Below are 18890 nucleotides of genomic sequence, written 5' to 3'. Positions count from 1 at the left end.
GGGACAGCTCAACCTTATATTTTGCTAAGTTATGGCTTAGGTCCCTTAATTCTATAGGGCCCGATATTCTTCAAACTTAAACTAATATTAATTTATCTCATATCTCAATTAGTCCATTACTAATTGTCCAATAGACCAAATAGACCACATAACAATGAGCAATCTTGGTTCTTGAAGGCGAAACGCATGTGGCACATCAATGCGATCTTAAAAACTAAAATGTCACATTTATCTTATATCATTCTATGTAGATTTTCAATTATTTAAATCCTGGACACCAACCGGTATGTGTTTCACTTTTTTCCAGTTTTCCATTATCTATTAGGGTTAGCCGATTATGGTTAATTATTGTCAATTATCCATTGATTACAGAATATAGATTTTCAACTGTCAAGTATTGAATACTTGTGTGTGGATTTTACCTTTGGATTTTCCGAATTTGGGTTAGAAAAAATTCAAGGAAATAATCAACGAGTCAAGGTTGTCGAGCAACAGATATTTCCATTAATCCATTGCTTTCAATATTTTGTTTTTTCATTTGTAGTTGTTTTGGTGATTCACAAAAAAACATATACATAATAAAAAAAAACTCCGCAATTTATAAAAATTTTAGTTTATTATTGTCGATCCCAAACCCAGATAAAAGTGAAGGGTTTATAACGTTAAGTACAATAAATGACAAATGTCAGAACTCTATATTTTTGGTTCGCTTAGAGCTCCAAACCAATTGAATCGCATCTAGTTTTAAATAATCAAACAAATAAACAATTTCAATTGTTTAAAGTTACGTAGAGAACAAAGAACATAATTAAACAATTTCCATCAAATAATAAACAAATAATTAAACATAATAACCAAACTAGTTGAGTCAGGTACACCTGGTTTTAAATAATCAAACAAGTAAACAATTTCAATTGTTTAAAGTTACGTAGAGAACGAAGAACATAATTAACCATTCCTGACAATACGCTTTCCACATTTCTGTAAATCAGTGACAATTCCCACTACTGTAAATTTGCATGGGGAGGTATCTGTATGGCTATGCACACACGCATGTACATGAGGTTTTATAATTTATAATGAAAATGTAAATGGTTATTACGCCATTAACTGATTTTTGGAGGGAAACATTAGCAATAAAACGTGACATGTGTACATAATGTAAAGCAGTTTCATGATGTTCTTATAGATTTACTTATGCCAAAACATTTGGTTTGACTGAATTGTAAAAGAAAAATAGGCTCACCTGCCAATGAGTAAAGCTAACAAGGTCGTTCAAAAGTTTAATGGTTATTAAGTAAACAATCCATTTAATGTTTTATCCATTTTGAAAATTGTTGTCCGAACCAACATTTCGATCCATAATCCAATTTAATTCATACATGTCTTCACCTCTAAAGGGCATCTTTTACCAAACAAGTGTCTGTTTTCGAATACAGGATTAATTGGTTGGTTGAAGATTAGATTTGATTAGGTAAAATTGACCCTTTAAGTATAAGTATAATTATAATTCAATTAATAAATAAGCTAAGATAAAGAAAAATATTCACAGGTAAAACAGCCACCATCGATAATTAGATTAGGCTTAGGTTAGGGACATATGCATGTTACTTTCAAAATAATATAATTTGGACTATCTGATGAAATGTGACCGTTGCTTCCGCGATTTTGTCTTAATGGCTTCGTATTTTACAATAAACAATCCACAAATTATACATTCAAAATTGTTATATATCATATATGTTTTCATGCATGCACTGTTTTAGTGTGTCTATATTTTTATTATTATTATTGTTTGAACCGGTGAATTTTAATGGAAACTATGAGCAAAGAAGCTTTAGCTCAAGCAAACAAACATTACAAGTTTATAGCCAAAAAGATGTTTTGTAACCAAGAAATTCAACTAACTTTAAATTTACTTTTTTAAACACGAACCAATAAAAGGAATAATTCATCATTTTCTCAACAATATTCTATAAGTGTCTATGATGAATTGCTCAAATATTATTGATACAAAGGATCCTTACATAGGGTTGATATAAAGCAAAGATATTCTATAAAAATGGACATTAATCCTAACACATTCAAAATACATGAAAAGTATATCAAAGAATATATCATCTACTAATCCTACGCAGTTGGAGCGCTAGCGAAGCAAACGATCAAACTGAAGCAGAAGCTTTCAAAGAGAGAATGTGGAAGGCCCTTGATGAAGGTATTGGCATATTGATAAGATGTCACCACGTGAAGTACATGAATGTGACCCACTCGGGTTTTTTCGCGGATGAAGTGAATGCCAATTTCAACGTGCTTGATCTGTTTGTGTTGTACATAGTTTTTATGAGACGTAGACAGATGAAAAATTATCACAATAAACTTATATGGTTGTGGTTACTAGCACATGAAGCTCAAGCAATAAATTGTGTAGCCAACTAGCCTTGGCCACAACCCTGCTTCGACACTCAAGCGAGAAATTGTATGTTATCATTGAGGTATATGTAGTAACCGAAAGTCGGTCGACATGATTTAGGATGCACCCAATCAACATTGGAATAAGGAACGAGTTTATGACTGCATGATGGTGTGGTACGAACGTTATAGTGAATGGTACCTTTAAGGTATCGAAATTTGTGTTTTGTGAACTCAAAATGAGGCTCACATGGGTAATACATGAAGACACATATATGTGTATTATATATGCAATGTCGTGCCTTGTAAAGGTGAGATATTGAGGGGCAGCAACCAGATAACAATAGTGGGTTTCGTCGGATAGGAGGGTACAATTGATGGCACTAAGTATGGACGAGGTGTCTAAGGGTGTTGATCATGTATTATATGAAGTCATATTAGAACGTTGGAGTATACCCCATGTATATTAGGACTGTGAGGGAAATACTCCTTATTTTTCTCAATTTACATAGGTGGTGAGAAAATGGTGTACCAACCCAAGGTCCAACATAGAAAATGCAAAAGATAGAGTGTCAATGATTTGCTTGAAGAATGTGATATCAAAAGTTAAAAGGATGACATAATTGAAATATAATAGTAAATACTCTGTTTGAGTCTCACATCGATAAACAAAGAGAAAAGTGTCATGTATACCATTTCATTAAAAACCTGATTTGGAGCATAAAAATACTTACATAGGCGAGAAACAAGATTTGGAGCAGAGCGGTTGACAAAACAAGAAGGTTGATGCATGTATACCGTTTCATTCAAGTCGTCGAGTAAGAAAACATTTTTTTTATGTCAAGTTGGTGTCATGTACAAGTTCTTGAGACGGAAACGCTAAGAACGATCTAAATGGTCATTAGTTTGACAACCGAACTGAAAGCGTCATGATAATTGATACTTATTGTCTGAATATTTCCATTAACTATGAGTTGCACTTTAGAATGTTGGAGTCTCGTCCATGAAAATTTGTAGCAAAACAACCACATGCATCGAATAATAGGACGATTAGTGGGACATGAGACAAGTTCACATATGTCATTTTCTATTAATGTAATAAATTTCATTTTTTTATGAAAAGAAACCAGTTAGGATATGATAATGCATGGGTGTAGTTTTTAGAGATTAGGGAGATATGTGGTATGGTTGTATTATGGATGTGAAGGATTTGGTGGTGTTTAGAGATACTAACTTGGGAATGGATTGTCATTAGATGATGATGATGGGTATGTGTATTGGTTGTAGAGGCATTTGAGGTGTGGAGTGATGTTTCAAGGATGTATATGGGGGTTGGGAGGTGGTGGCGGTAGCGTACATAGTTGGCCTGGATGTAGTGGCCAATCCTTGGATAGGTTGAACTAAACCCCATATGTACCTTTCTACCTTCTTATACTCTGGGGTGACAAGGCTAGGACAAAAAATAGTGAGGTCATTGAAGCGGTTGGTATAAGTTGCAATGTCTGCATCTTACATGGTAAGATTACAGAGTTCTTGCTCCAGCTTTTGCATATTCTCTATGGGACAGTACTCATCAATCAACAGATACCTTAATACATCCTAGGAGATGGCATTATTTGTGTTAATACCCATGGTTTTGGCATGGTTGTTCCACCATGAAAATGTTGTATCATCGAAGGTACACAATCTAACATATCTACAAGAACATATGAAAGCTTGTTACAAACCCTAATCTAAATATGCGAACTGAGAGAGAATAACAGTGAACGAACAACGGATCAAATGAATAATGACTCCAACTTCACCTATCCAAGCCTTAAGTACCCGGGTCACATTGGATCCTAAGATTCGCGTGTAAACCCGGACGAAACCATGATATGTATATCCATCCTCCTCATCTACAAAATATATCCAAATTATAATAACAAAATGTTAGTTTGATTATATGAAAAATATTATTTATTTTAACATGTTGCTAGATTCATTTTTGTTACTAACTTTGTCCATGTTGCAATTATGATTTTCCAAACATGGATGCAATTTGTACTTTTTTTTCTTTGTCGCAGTTGAATTTTATTAGGTTTAGTTGCTAACTTTTATTAGGTTTACAAGTTAATATTTTAATAGTTTTTGTATAATGAGATCTTGCTCTTCCTTCCTAAGTTTGAAACTTTTTAAAGATCAATATTGATTTGTGTAATGTTTGTATGTTTATTTGAATGAAATGGACAATATAGATCTACTTTCAAAATTTGTTTAATTTTTATTTAATTCTTTTGTTTTACTTGGATTTTTTATGTGGTTTTCTTATATATTTGGGTTTTTTATTATTTTTTGGACAATGAATAAAGCATCAGACGAAGGTTCACGAAGCTTTTATATAGAGATAATCTTCAATCTCCATCTTTATAATCTAAATTTGTTTCCATCAAACTTTCGATATTAAAATTATCGTCTTTAGTCATAGCTCTGATATTACTTGTTTGGTATTCGAACAACAAACACACAATCAAAAGATGCACAAAGAAAATAAAAAGAATAAAAATATTTGCATGGTTCATGTCATCATATGATTAGGGTACTCGTGATACATTATTTGACGAGCTAGAGAGATTTATTATTGATTTTAGGATAATGTTTACAATTATATTAAGGTTCTAAGGTTCTGTATGTAAATTTAGATAGATACAAATATATAATTTTCACAAAAAAGTCCATGTGATTCCGAAAAATGGCAATGTGAGGAAAACCTTCAAATATGGACAAGTGGTTTCAAAAAGTTGCAACTTTGATCCCTTTTAACATTCAATTAGTAAATTTTGGGTTATATATAAGGGAAATGTCAAATTTACCCATTTTATAAAAGTCAACACAACCTCACCCCTTTACTCCATCCTCTTATCCCTTTATAAATGATGATTGAAGGAGGTGGTGGCGGTTGTTGAAGGTGGTGGTGGTTCACGATGAAAGTGATGATGATGGTGGTGGTTGTATAAGTGGCTAAATACGATAGTGGTGGTAGCAATGTATGAAAGCGGTAATGGTTGTGGTGGTAGTGGCCAAAGACAGTGATGGTGGTAGCTGTTTTTTAAGGCGTTGATGGTGGCGGTAATAGTGACTAAAGACGGCGAAAATGGTGACAATTGTTAAAGGTGGTCATAATTCATATTGAAGGTGATGATAATAGTGATGGCAGTGGTTGAAAGCGATGGTGGTGGCTGAAGGTAGTGTGGTGGTGGTGCTGGTGGAGATTGTTGAAGGCGACGGTGCTGGTGGAGATTGTTGAAGGTGCTACTGGTGTATTTTGAAGTCAGTGATTGTGGTGATGGCACTGGCTGAAAGTGGTGATGGTTGAAGGCAATGATGATGGTGGTGGTTAAAAATGAGCAATTTGCGATTTTTTGAAAAGCACGGGTACAAGTTGATCATTTACAAAAATAATGGCAAAAACTAGTCGCAACGTTAAAATACTAATAATAATAATAATAATAATAATAATAATAATAATAAATAAATAAATCTATATCATTTTTCTAAAACCACAAGAAAAGCTATGAAGTGTTTCTAAAAAATTTCTCGTTTTGCCACTTTTCGAAAACCTCAAAGGCCATTTTTGTAATTTTGTCAACTCTGTTTGCTAATGCCCATTTCTAATTTGGGACATATTTGTAGGTAGGGATGAGCAAAAACTGAAAAACCGAAAAAAACCGATATAGCCAAAACCAAAACAATAACCGACGGTTTAGATTTGAATTTTACAAAAACCAAAAAATAACGGTTTGGTTCGGTTTTGACGTATAAAACCGCCCGTAAAAACCGAACCGACCCACATATATATTATTTATTATGTTTTAAACTTTTAGTTTTAGACTTTAGACTTTATCTCTTTAATACTTTATGTTTATTTTCAATAAACTGTTAATGGTGTTAAACTTTGATATTTTAAACATTTTTATGTTTTTATAATACTAGAATTCGTACTCTTTATTTTGGTATATTTAAAGTAGATACAATACTATTTATCGCAACGTATTTTCACTAGGTTTGAACCAAAAAACTAGAAAAAAAAAATAGGAGCTCATAAATCCACGGTTTAAAACCGAAAACCCATAAACCCAACCCGGAAAACCGAAAAACCGAACCTATATGGGTTTAAAAATCGAAAAACCGACTTTCTACGGTTTGGTTTGGTTTTAGCCAAAAACCGACCCAAACCGACCCATGTTCATCCCTATTTGTAGGGTTGTTCACTATTCGGATAAAACCGAATTATTCAATTGGACAATTTGGATTGGACTATTTGGTTCGGATATTTGGATTTTTGGATTGGTTTTCAACAAAACCGAATTATTATTTTGGATTGGTTTTGGTTTATAAAATCAGAACCGAATAGTCCAAAAAAACCGAATAAACACACACACACACACACACACACACACACACATATATATATATATATATATATATATATATATATATATATATTTGTAATTTATTTTTTCAAATAGGTTTAAAACGTTTCACCCGATAAAAAAAACATTAATATGCATTTTCTTTCAAAAGTTTTTTGTGTATAAAATAATTAACTATAATATATCTTCTTATTAGTTGTTTATAAATTTCAAATCACAACTAAATAATTTGTTTTTGTTTGTTGTGTAAAGTTGGGTAATATTACAATTATATGTTGTTTTAAAATGTTTCGATTTTTGTAAACTGAATTATAAAAACCGATCCAACCGAATTGTAATTGGTTCAGATCGGATCGGATTTGAAATTAGTTTGGACTATTCGGATCTATGTTTTGAAAACCGAAATCAATTTGGATTCACTTGATTGGATCGGATTAAACCGATCCATCCAAACGAACACCCCTACATATTTGAACCCACCAAAAACAATTAGTATTCACAACCTAATAAAAAGTGTATGATACCCATAGGGTTCTTTTTCGTAAAACATAGTTATGTTTTGTTACATGGGGCATACCCCTAAAAGCGTAGTTATGAAAGTAAAAGGTCATACCACTAAAAATTGTGTATGAAAGGTAAAATGACATACCTCTATTACATAAAAGGTAAAATGACATATACCCCTAAAATACGTTATTATGAAAGGTTAAATTGCATACCCCTCAAATACATTAGTTATGAAAGGAGAAATTTTGGGTGGTACCCGTAGGGTTCTTTATCAAATTCAATCCTAATTTGCTATATACTATAAAGCAACACCTCTACCCATTTGAAGTAGAAGTTCGCTTTCACAAATTAATCGCATATCCAAGATTTATGAATTTATGCGTTAAGGTTAGTGAAACCCATTCAAACCCTCATACTCTTAAGATTATTTAAACGATGAAAACATACCAATTAACGTTTTTTTTACTGAAAAGTTAAAGTAAAACAAAAGTAATCAAATTATAAAGTAAGGTATGATATAAGTGATGGTTGGTCTACCAAAATGACATGGACAATTCTATTTAATGGAGTTAGATATATATAATAGTGCCGTGATTGAAATATGCTTAAAGTCATACAAACACACTCTAAACGATGATGCATAACACATGCATCACTTCCCAAAATTATTTGTCTCTTGTTAACACTACCGTTATCTTCTTTTACACTAATCTTTTTTTGAAACATGTATAAATTGAAATTGTGTTCTTGTTATGGCCGATTCTATTTAATGGAGTATATATATATATATATATATATATATATATATATATATATATATATATATATATATATATATATATATATATATATAGGGTTAGGTTCATATGAGACGGCCTAATTTTGTAAGACCGTGAGACGCATTTTTTTATTTTTTTTAGTTAATTCAAGTTCCGAAAATAATATTTAAAAAAATAATTTTTGGATCTTTCCATTTATTTTGCATTTTAAAATTATTTTTTAGAATATGTACAGTGTAATATTCTATTTAAATATTTCATGTATTTTAAAAAAAAAAACGAGATTTTTTTCATTTTTTAGTTAATTCAAGTACCGAAAATAATATTTAAAAAAAGAATTTTTAGATTTTTTCATTTATTTTGCATTTTAAAATTATTTTTTAGAATATGTACAGTGTAATATTCTATTAGAATATTTCATGTATTTTTCAAAAAAAAACGGGATTTTTTTATTTTTTTTATTTTTTTAGTTAATTCAAGTTCCGAAAATAATATTTAAAAAATGAATTTTTGGATTTTTCCATTTATTTGACATTTTAAAATTATTTTTAGATTTGGTCTCATGGTCTCACAAAATTAGAATGATCTCAAATGAACCTGAACCTATATATATATATATATATATATATATATATATATATATATATATATATATATATATATATATGTGGCTAGGTTATAATGTGGATGAATAACTATTGTGCGGACGTATAGATAATGTTATTATATAATAATTACAAGGAGAATATTTTGTTTAGTAATATGAATAGGTTCAATCTAATAGAACTATTGTTAGTTTAATGGATTCTCACTAATTCTAATTCATTTTTGTTCTTATGTATCGTTTTTCATTTATTTTCATTCTTCAAGAATACGAGTTAATAAACATCCTGATAACATTATGACAGAATGAGAATAATTATAAAAAGTCTACAATAACCTTATAGACGATTTGATTAGTGAAAATGCGTAATAATTATAATAATTATATAATATTGAACGTATTCATATTATCAAACAACATATTTTCTTAGTCAATCTCACAGAATAGCATTGTCCACACGTCCACACAATAGATGTCAATCCATATTTGAACCTAGCTCTCTCTCTCTCTCTCTCTCTCTCTATATATATATATATATATATATATATATATATATATATATATATATATATATATATGCGCGTGTGTGTATGTTAGGTGGGGGTTGAGGTTCAATAGAGAATCATTATTAATCATGAAACCAAAATACCAATCTTTTTTTAAACTTTTAGAACTTATTTTCTTGTCAATAAAAAAATTCAAAATATAGAAATTCATATTTTTTTTTCAATGATATCAAATTCGATAAAAAAAATTAACTTTTTTTTTTCATCAAATTCATAATGTGAATTTGTGCAGATTCACAATGTGAATCTGAATGCACACGGTGAATCCGAAAATATATAATTTATTCTTTTAGCATTCACAATGTGAAGTTATAAATTTAAATATTTTTAGTTTTTTTTTTCGGTAAAAAATAAGCTCTAAATCATGAAAAAAATTGGTTCCTTAAAGGTTCTCTATTGAACTTTTTCACACACACACACACACACACACACACACACATATATACATATATATATATATATATATATATATATATATATATATATATATTGTAACGTCCCATTTTCACGACCAAAATTTTTCATTTTATTTAAAGTAAAACTTCCCAATTATAAAACCATTTTAAGAAAAATATTTATTCCTAATTACAATTAATGAAAAATTAGAATACTATAATGAACACAAAATCCTCAATGTTGCCGATGAGTGTGTACAATCCCGCTTTCGTCTTTCCATAGTCACTAATAATACCTGAAACAATAAACAATTGGGTAACCATAAATCTTAGTGAATTTTCCCCACAATACCCCATAGGATAAAAATGCAAGCATGCATAACGACCCACAACCTCTCGATTGCAATGCACATGCTCAATTAGTCCTTGGACTGAAATGCCAACATGCAATGGGTCCAATTAGTTATCGGATTAGAATGCCCAGGGTTTGTTGGCCTGTCGCCTCAACCCAACCGCTCTTGTTGAGCCTTTGTGCCTACGACTTATAGTCGGCCCGCACCAGGTATATTTGCCTACTATACAAAGCAGGACTGCCTCAACCCAACCGCTACCATATGTCGACACATAAACAATAAAGATCAAGTAGGCACATAATACAGGCAAACATCAATCATACAGCTCACTACCACTACTAGTCCTCACACCGCACACTATCCTGTTAACAGCTAACCTCCGTGAAATGCGTAACCATAAGTAACTAAAGATGAGATAGCCACCCGAACAGATGAGCCTACTTTAGAGCTACAACAAAATAATGAACATGAAAGAAAACCTAGATCAAGAGTTCTCAGACTATCCTACATGAGTACATAGAGTCCTAAGGGCACTCACTAGATGATAACCAACAAGTACATATTGACATACAAATCTAACAAATCACTTCATCATAGCAACATCTTATATACCAGGATACATATCTAACAGATCACTACAACATAACAACATCTTATATGCCAGGATACAAATCTAACAGATGACTACAGCATAGCAATATCCTATATACCAGGGTACATATCTAACAGATCATTACAACAAAGAAACGTCTTATATACGAAGATACAGTTCTAACATATCACTACATCATAGCAGGTTCCTTGAGAATACAATTGATTTTGAAAGTATATCAACATTTAAGTTGGTGAGTTCATAAGTATGTTTTTGTGATGGAAAGCTTGTCATTGTTCTTTGAAAATGTTAGTCTTGTTCATAAGTATGAATGCTCCGTCTTCCCAAAATGTATGTTTATTACTGTACTCTGAAATAGTATATTGTATTGGGAAAATGGTGTACTGCATTGTATTCATATGAAAACCCTTTGTCTGTATGAGCCTGGAATCCACCAACTGTATTGTAATGTAGTTCTATTATAAAAATAAAACATTTGAAGATGTGTTTTCCCCGTAAACAAAATGTTTAGTTAATACTTATTGTGAGTGAGGTTATAACCATGCTAAACTGACTAGTGGCTTGCGCGAAGTTCATCAGGCGTCGGAATGTTATGACATTTGTCACCCCAGGCCTTCCGGCCTAATAGTAGCTAACAATTTAGGTGCGGGATTGTCAGTCATGTATAGATCTATACACAAATCCACGCTCTCCTTCCAGGAGACTCTGGTTATAATCAGGACTTTAACGCATACCCTAATATGTAAAATGAAATAGTGGCTCACAATTCTGTATTAACTTGTTTATGTATAGTGTGTAAATGTTCTCTTGTTCTTGTAATTGTACGTATTCCCTTTTTGTAGTGTACTCGTAGTGTAAAATAATTGTACTTAAATAATTATTTATGTATTGTACGCTTGAAAAATGGCTTGAAGACCTGATGGGAAAGGCTTGAAGAATGAATTAAATAATGATCACACTCATTGTTTAAGAATGTTGTTATTTTTTAAGAATTATACTTGTTATTTTTTCAGAATGTTTGTTATTATTCAATGAATCATAATCATACAATGTAATTATTTGGTATATTATTAGTTCAAGAATTGATTTTGTGTATTCTTTCAGAATGCATTTACTAGTTTATGGTTGACATTCTGGCATTCTAACAGAATAAAATCGAAAAAACATATTTACTAGTTTATGGTTAAAATTATATCATTCTGACAGAATAAAATCGGACTTTTAATTTTAAATTAATTTAAAATATTCAGAATTTTAAAAATAAAGGATTTAATTATCCCTAAAAATCCGAAAATTTCCTTTTTTAATATAGGTTAATTGACTAAAATGCTTTTATGCTCAAATTTGTGGGATTATATGGTACATGTTATCTTATTCTACTATCATAGACCTTCAGATCATGATCTTTGATTATATTCCATCCAATGGTCCAGATATGTACATTCTGTCACACAATAGTTACTAAAAACAAAATAACCTAACCATATATATATATATATATATATATATATATATATATATATATATATATATATATATATATATATATATATATTGCTTTGAAAAGTTTATGTTTTATTAAAGAATATATTCAAAATTTGATAAAACTAAATAACTTTCTAAAATTAAATTTCAAAAGTTTATATCAAACCAATAAAAAATTTACCGTACTTACTTTATGAAACCAAAACCAAAACCTATTTTAATTTTTAATTCAAATTCGCATACATATAATTTTTAAATAAAATACTGGCATACTATTATTTCTATAATAACATATTTTTTATAATAACACATCATATATATATATATATATATATATATATATATATATATATATATATATATATATATATTAAAAATAAATATATTTGTATTAGATAAATGAAGATAAATGTTAAATATTACATCATGCAAAAATTAAAAAGTAATAAAGTGATGTGTTTATACTTCAAATAATTTCAGATAAAAAATAGTAAACAAAAATATTTAATTATGTATTGTAGTTTAAATATTTTAGATAAAGTCTAAACACCAAAAATTATTTATATATTAAATAAAATATATTTTTATGATGATTAAAATTTATAACTTTTAATTTTTTTATTTATATAAATATCACATTTCATATAAAAATAAATATATTTCATAAAAATAAATGTATTTCATAAAAAGATTTCATGTAAAAATTGTTATAAAAACTAATTTCTAAAATTTTAACTTAAAAATATATATAATAATAATAAAGTTGTGAAAAAATTAAGAAGAATTTTAAAAGAAATTTAAATTAAAAAATAGTAATAAAAGAGGGTCGAAAATGTAAAAAGAAAAAAAAATTGAGAGACTAACCTTGTAATATTTCAAATGGTTCTTGCATAAATTTTTACAAATGTTCCTTAATCAAGTTTCACAAAATCATAGAAATAATCATTATAAAAAAAATCAACTTAATAGATCCATCTAATAGACATCCACAATAAGTACCATTAGTGTGTAAGATTTGCTCTATAGGAACCATCTCAAGGGAAAAGTTTAATAGAGACCATTTAAAAAAAACGATAAACCTAAAGGACTATTTGTGAATTTTTTTTCTACTTTTTATGATTTCCTTCTCTAATATACTTAAATTATAGGATAAAAACCCACCCTTTGTTTTTTCTTAGATGTATATAAACCTTAAAGTTATGCTTTGATTTCTATTGTGATATTATTAATTATTTAATTTGTCATATTTGTTTCATAGAAAAACCCTTCTTTGTAAAATTTGTATCTTTATTGTCTATTGCTAAGTTTATATAGTCAAGATGACAAATCTAATTATATTTGCTTGAATCATAACTGTTTTATGATCATCAAATCATAAGATTAAGTTAATAAAACAATGAACTTTAATGTGTATAAAATTTCATTAGATGACCAATATGTACACCAATTGATTTCCATGACCATTTAGATCAATTCAGATTAAATCAAGCATGATATGAATTAAAGAATGATAATAGAGATAGTTAATCATATAACTCTTGTGCAATGTTTTAAAAACCGATTTGAACCGACTGATTGAACTGGAAACCGAAAAAGGAAGTGGTTCAATTAGCATCAGTTTTATATCTATTTCTGAATCGGAATGAACCGGTTGGTTTTTACAAAAATCCGGTTGAACCGGTTAAATTAAACAAAAACACATGGAAATTAATCATTTTCATACCAAACTTTTTTTCACATCTATTTAGATTTATTTAAATAAACACATATGATAAATATTATAATATTTTTTAATGCGTTTGTATTTATCTAAAATTATATTTTGTTTTCATATTTTACTTTATTTTATTTTTGATGTACGCAGATTGATGTAAAACTTACGGTTATGCGTTTTTAATGTATTTGGATTAATCTTCAACTTATATTTATGTGTATGTTTAATGTTTAAAATTATGGATGTTTATGTGTATGTAGAAAAATAGGAAAAAATATGAAAATTATAGAAGCCCGTTGAACCGACGGTCCAACCAGTAATCGGTCACCATACCGGTTCAACTAAAAAACTGGTTTTTAAAACATTGTTGTCGTGTCAAATGTCATTATGATCATTTTAAAATCAAACCAAGAGGCTTATCCACATTATAAATCAATGAATAACAGTAATATCCGTTGCATTTTATAGAAATCAACCATAAGTAAAGGGCTGATCAAGTTTAAGTAAGAGTATCTCTCTCATCATAGTGACCAAAAAGCAGAACTCTTAATCTAGGGTTCATCTCTATTTCCCTGAATTTTGTTTCTACGATTTAGATTTCATATTTACCCATAGTATTTAGTTTTTTTAATTAGGGCTTACATATCGAGAGGTGCATTTGTTTCTTGATCTCTGTTCATTTTTCATTTTGCTTTACAGCCTTTACTGATTTGAAGACTATGTCCTTTCTCTTCCATTTGGGTACATACTAAAGTAGCTTTTGACTACATGTTCATAATATTCTTCTTCTGTGTTGTTGGTTTGTTTCGATATATGTTTTGTGAAGAACATGATGGTGTGTGTATATATGTGTGAGAGAGTTTAAAAATTATAAACATATTAAAATAAATTAAAAAATATAATATATTTTTTTGTACTATAAAAAAAATTAGACTACTATACAAATACAAGTTAAAAAGATAATAGGCTATATCCACTTAATTTATTATTATTATTTTTTTCGAACAATTGCCAATTTTACATTTTACTCGTTACTTTTTATGAAAGTCACATTGTTTGCCCCTATCTTTCTCAAAATTTGGAATCTTACCTCATTGAACTTTTTCTATTGAGTTGCCCCACAACCCGAATCGTTCTAGAGAGAGAAAGTGAGGAATAAACTGCTCTTTTTCTACTCCTACTGCCACACCACTCTCAAACGTAGTGGCCTCTCTCTCTTCTTTCTCTCTCTCCAAGATGAAGAAAAATCCTTTCTTTTTCTCTGTAATCCTTTTCTTCTCCCTCTTCATCGCCGGTAAGCCTGACCTGAGCGCCGACAGGTTAGCCATCCTTGCTATCCGCTCAGCCGTCGGCGGCAGATCCATCCTATGGAACATCTCCCAACCCTCCACCCCTTGCACATGGCCCGGTGTCTTCTGCGACAACAAAACCAACCGTGTCGTCGAACTTCACTTCCCCGGAATGGGTCTCTCCGGCCAACTCCCCGATAACACTCTCGGCAATTTGACCCAACTCACCACTCTCAGTCTCCGTTACAACGCCCTCTCCGGTCCTCTCCCCGCAGACATCTTCTCACTCGTTAACCTCCGGAATCTCTACCTCCAAAACAATCTGTTTTCAGGCCCGATTCCGGATTCGTTTTCCCCTCTCGTGAATCTCGTTAGGGTTAGCTTCGCGAACAACAATTTATCCGGTACTATTCCGAATTCGATTAATAATTTGACCCGTTTAGCCACATTGTATTTGGAGAACAATGCGTTGACAGGTTCAATTCCGGACCTAAACCGGACTAATATCGCCCTTTTCAATGTCTCCAACAACCAATTAACCGGAGAAATCCCATCAAAGTTCTCGGTTTTCCCAGATTCCGCGTTTTCCGGTAACTCCCTCTGCGGAGGTCCGCTTGCAAGCTGTAACGGGTCAGAGTCCGGGCCGGGCGCAGTGCCATCCAAATCCAAATCAAATAAGCTCTCCGGCGGCGCCATTGCCGGAATTGTGATAGGATCCGTACTGGCTCTGTTACTAATTCTTATAATTTTGTTCTTTTTGTGTTGTAAGAAGAGAAATCAAAAGGAGGAGACAAGGCCAAAGGATCTGGTCGAAGCAAAGCATGTAGAAGTTGAGATGCCCCGTGAGAAATCCACTGAGAATGTTGACAGTTACCCATCGTTAACGGCGGCGGTTGGTGGCGCAGGAGGTGCTGCGAAGGGGAAATCCGGTGAGGTTGTTACTAAAAAGCTAGTGTTCTTCAAGAAGAACAAGGAGTTAGGTAAGTTCGATTTGGAGGATTTACTGAGAGCATCCGCTGAAGTTTTAGGGAAAGGGACATTCGGCACTGCCTACAAGGCGGTGCTGGAGATGGGTTTTGCGGTGGCCGTGAAAAGGTTGAAGGATGTAACAATGGCGGATAAGGAATTCAGAGAGAAAATCGAAGGTGTAGGAGCAATGGATCATGAGAATTTAGTTCCTTTAAGAGCGTACTACTGCAATGGCGAAGAAAAGCTTCTTGTCTACGATTACATGCCTATGGGAAGCTTATCTGCTCTCTTACATGGTAAATTATCTCTTCTTCAATTCCTAAACATAATTACCATTTCCTAATTTCAAATTATTAACCAAGAAATCGTGGATCTCGATTCTTGATTTTTGAAATTCCCTAATTTTTTAATCATAATGTGGGTGGTCAACTGTCTTTTTCAAATTAAAAATTTCAAGGTTGTTCTTAGATCTGTCATATATTGATATAACTCTGCACATAATGTCGTTTGGTAAATGGTAATGAAGTGAGATTAAAGATACTAATCAGGGTATTAAATTAATGGGGTAGTTGGATTTAAGCATTTCTTCTCAATCTTCCTAAAACAAAAATTAGGGATAAAATATACTCCGTACTTATTTTATTTTACTATTAGAAAAAACAAGATTTGTAATGTAACTTTCTTAAAAAAAACAAGAAGTTACTTTACCAGTAATACTAGTAATTTTTGAGCTTTTTTAAAAAAAACAAGAAGTTACTTTACTGGTAATACTAGTAACATTTTGAGCTTTTATAAAAAAACTCAAAAAGTTATTACTAATAACTTTGAGTTTTAGTGTTAAAACCCAAAGTTAATGATAGCTGACAAATTTGTCAGCTATCGATCAATAACTTTCAGAAAACTGATGTTATTGAACTATTGTGTAGGTAACCGAGGAGCCGGTCGAACACCATTGAACTGGGAAACCCGATCCGCGATCGCACTCGGAGCGGCCCGCGGAATCACCTACTTACACGCGCAAGGACCAACCGTATCTCACGGAAACATAAAATCATCAAACATTCTTTTAACAACAACCTACGAATCCCGTGTCTCCGATTTTGGGCTCGCTCAGCTTGTGGGCCCCATCTCAACCCCAACTCGTATAGACGGCTATCGTGCACCGGAGGTTACGGATATCCGAAAAATCTCCCAAAAAGCTGACGTGTACAGTTTTGGTGTGTTACTATTGGAGCTTTTAACGGGTAAAGCCCCAACCCATGCGTTATTGAATGAAGAAGGGGTTGATCTTCCAAGGTGGGTCCAATCTGTGGTTCGTGAAGAATGGACTTCTGAAGTGTTTGATCTTGAGCTTCTTAGGTATCAAAATGTGGAAGATGATATGGTTCAATTGTTGCAATTGGCTATTGAATGTTGTGCACAATATCCTGATAAGAGGCCTTTGATGGGTGATGTGATGAGTCAAATTGAGGAGCTTTGTAGGTCGAATGGGGTGCAAGAGAGGGAAGGAAATTTATCGAGTGATATCGTGAGTGATTCTTGATTCTTGATGTTTTCTTGAAATTTGTTGTTTTTGATATTTGATTTGTTGTTGTTGATTTTTTATACACATTGTAGGTTGTGTAGTAAATTGTGATATGAAATCGAAATGAATGGTATTCTTTTCTTTGTTTTTTTGTAAACATGTTTTTTTATATGGAAGTATGGAACCACAAAAGAAGGAAGTGGTTAAGTTGTTATATGTGGTTTTGTAATATTGTGATGAATTAATTGTGTATAATGCAATTGTTTATTTGGTCATTGAAGAGTAGGTGTCAAAGTTAAAAAGTCGTTTATGATTATTAAATGTGTGTCTCCCTTGAAGTTCTTAATTAAGAAGTTAGTATCTTTTTATTTAACTGTAGGGACACAAAAGAAATATATTTTTTATTCGAACGAGAATGACTGAACCGAATTAGTTGTAGGGACAGAGAATGAGACCGGAGCATGTGAGTGAGAGCCAATTCGACTGATGTTCCGGTATCAAATGCACATATAAAGGAGTAGATTCTAAATGGAAACTTTTTTTCTATTAGAAAATAACAAAATTAAGTAATTTTCTTATAAAAAGTTATGGATATTAGGATGAACGGGACACTCCACCTAAGCTTCATCTCACTAAACCTTTATTATTATTATTATTATTATTATTATTATTATTATTTAAACAACAAATATACTAAACAGCTCCTAAATTATTCTACATATGTTTAATGCAAAACTTGAACTCCCGACCTCAAGGAGGTAGGACAACACCGGATACCATTGAACTAAAAGTCATGCTTTTCATTCTATATAGAAATAGGATGTGGTGTTCGGGACAAACTCTTAAGCCTTTTGCTTTTAAGAGTATCCATCACCAATCATAAATACAGTGGATGTCATGTCTCTACAATCTCATCACCACACACAATCATATTAGGTTGGTATACTCATCTTTCCACAACATTATATCCCTTTTATTTTTTGATTATATAAATAAATAATATTTTTAATTATTTAAAATGTAGAGAGAGGTAAAGAGAGACAAGGAGAGAAAAAATATGATTGGATATGGTTAATTGTGGTGGTGACCACAATCCACTACTCCACATCATCACCACAATTACACGGGGTGGTGTTCTCATTCCCACCACTATGTCACATCAATCACGCCGTTGAATGTATACCAGAAGCCTTAGCCAAAATCCATTAAAAGAGGGTAAAGGGGGGGGGGGGGAGAGAGAGAGAGAGAGAGAGAGAGAGAGAGAGAGAGA

At 31.5% G+C, this 18890-nt stretch overlaps 1 protein-coding gene across 1 annotated transcript; it reads left to right on the top strand.

Annotated features, from left to right (window-relative positions):
- Positions 1-15008: 15008 nt before the first annotated feature.
- On the top strand, positions 15009-17763 carry LOC145092846 (putative inactive receptor kinase At5g16590). Its single transcript, XM_079030830.1, has 2 exons — positions 15009-16391; positions 17022-17763. The coding sequence occupies exons 1-2, from the start codon at positions 15074-15076 to the stop codon at positions 17636-17638; spliced, it is 1935 nt and encodes a 644-aa protein (XP_078886956.1). The 5' UTR covers positions 15009-15073; the 3' UTR covers positions 17639-17763.
- The last annotated feature ends 1127 nt before the right edge of the window (positions 17764-18890 follow it).

The sequence above is a fragment of the Lactuca serriola genome, chromosome 3 (assembly GCF_051521515.1).
Source record: "Lactuca serriola cultivar US96UC23 chromosome 3, Lser_US96UC23_V15, whole genome shotgun sequence".
NCBI lineage: Eukaryota > Viridiplantae > Streptophyta > Magnoliopsida > Asterales > Asteraceae > Lactuca > Lactuca serriola.
The sequence above is the reverse complement of the archived record's forward strand: the minus strand, read 5'-3'. Positions and strand labels throughout refer to the sequence as shown.

Bases quoted from the DNA above. Each gene is read 5' to 3' on its own strand.
- LOC145092846 (XM_079030830.1), top strand. From the start codon at position 15,074: ATGAAGAAAAATCCTTTCTTTTTCTCTGTAATCCTTTTCTTCTCCCTC. The intron at 16,392-17,021 runs GTAAATTATCTC...ACTATTGTGTAG, and splicing joins CTTATCTGCTCTCTTACATG to GTAACCGAGGAGCCGGTCGA.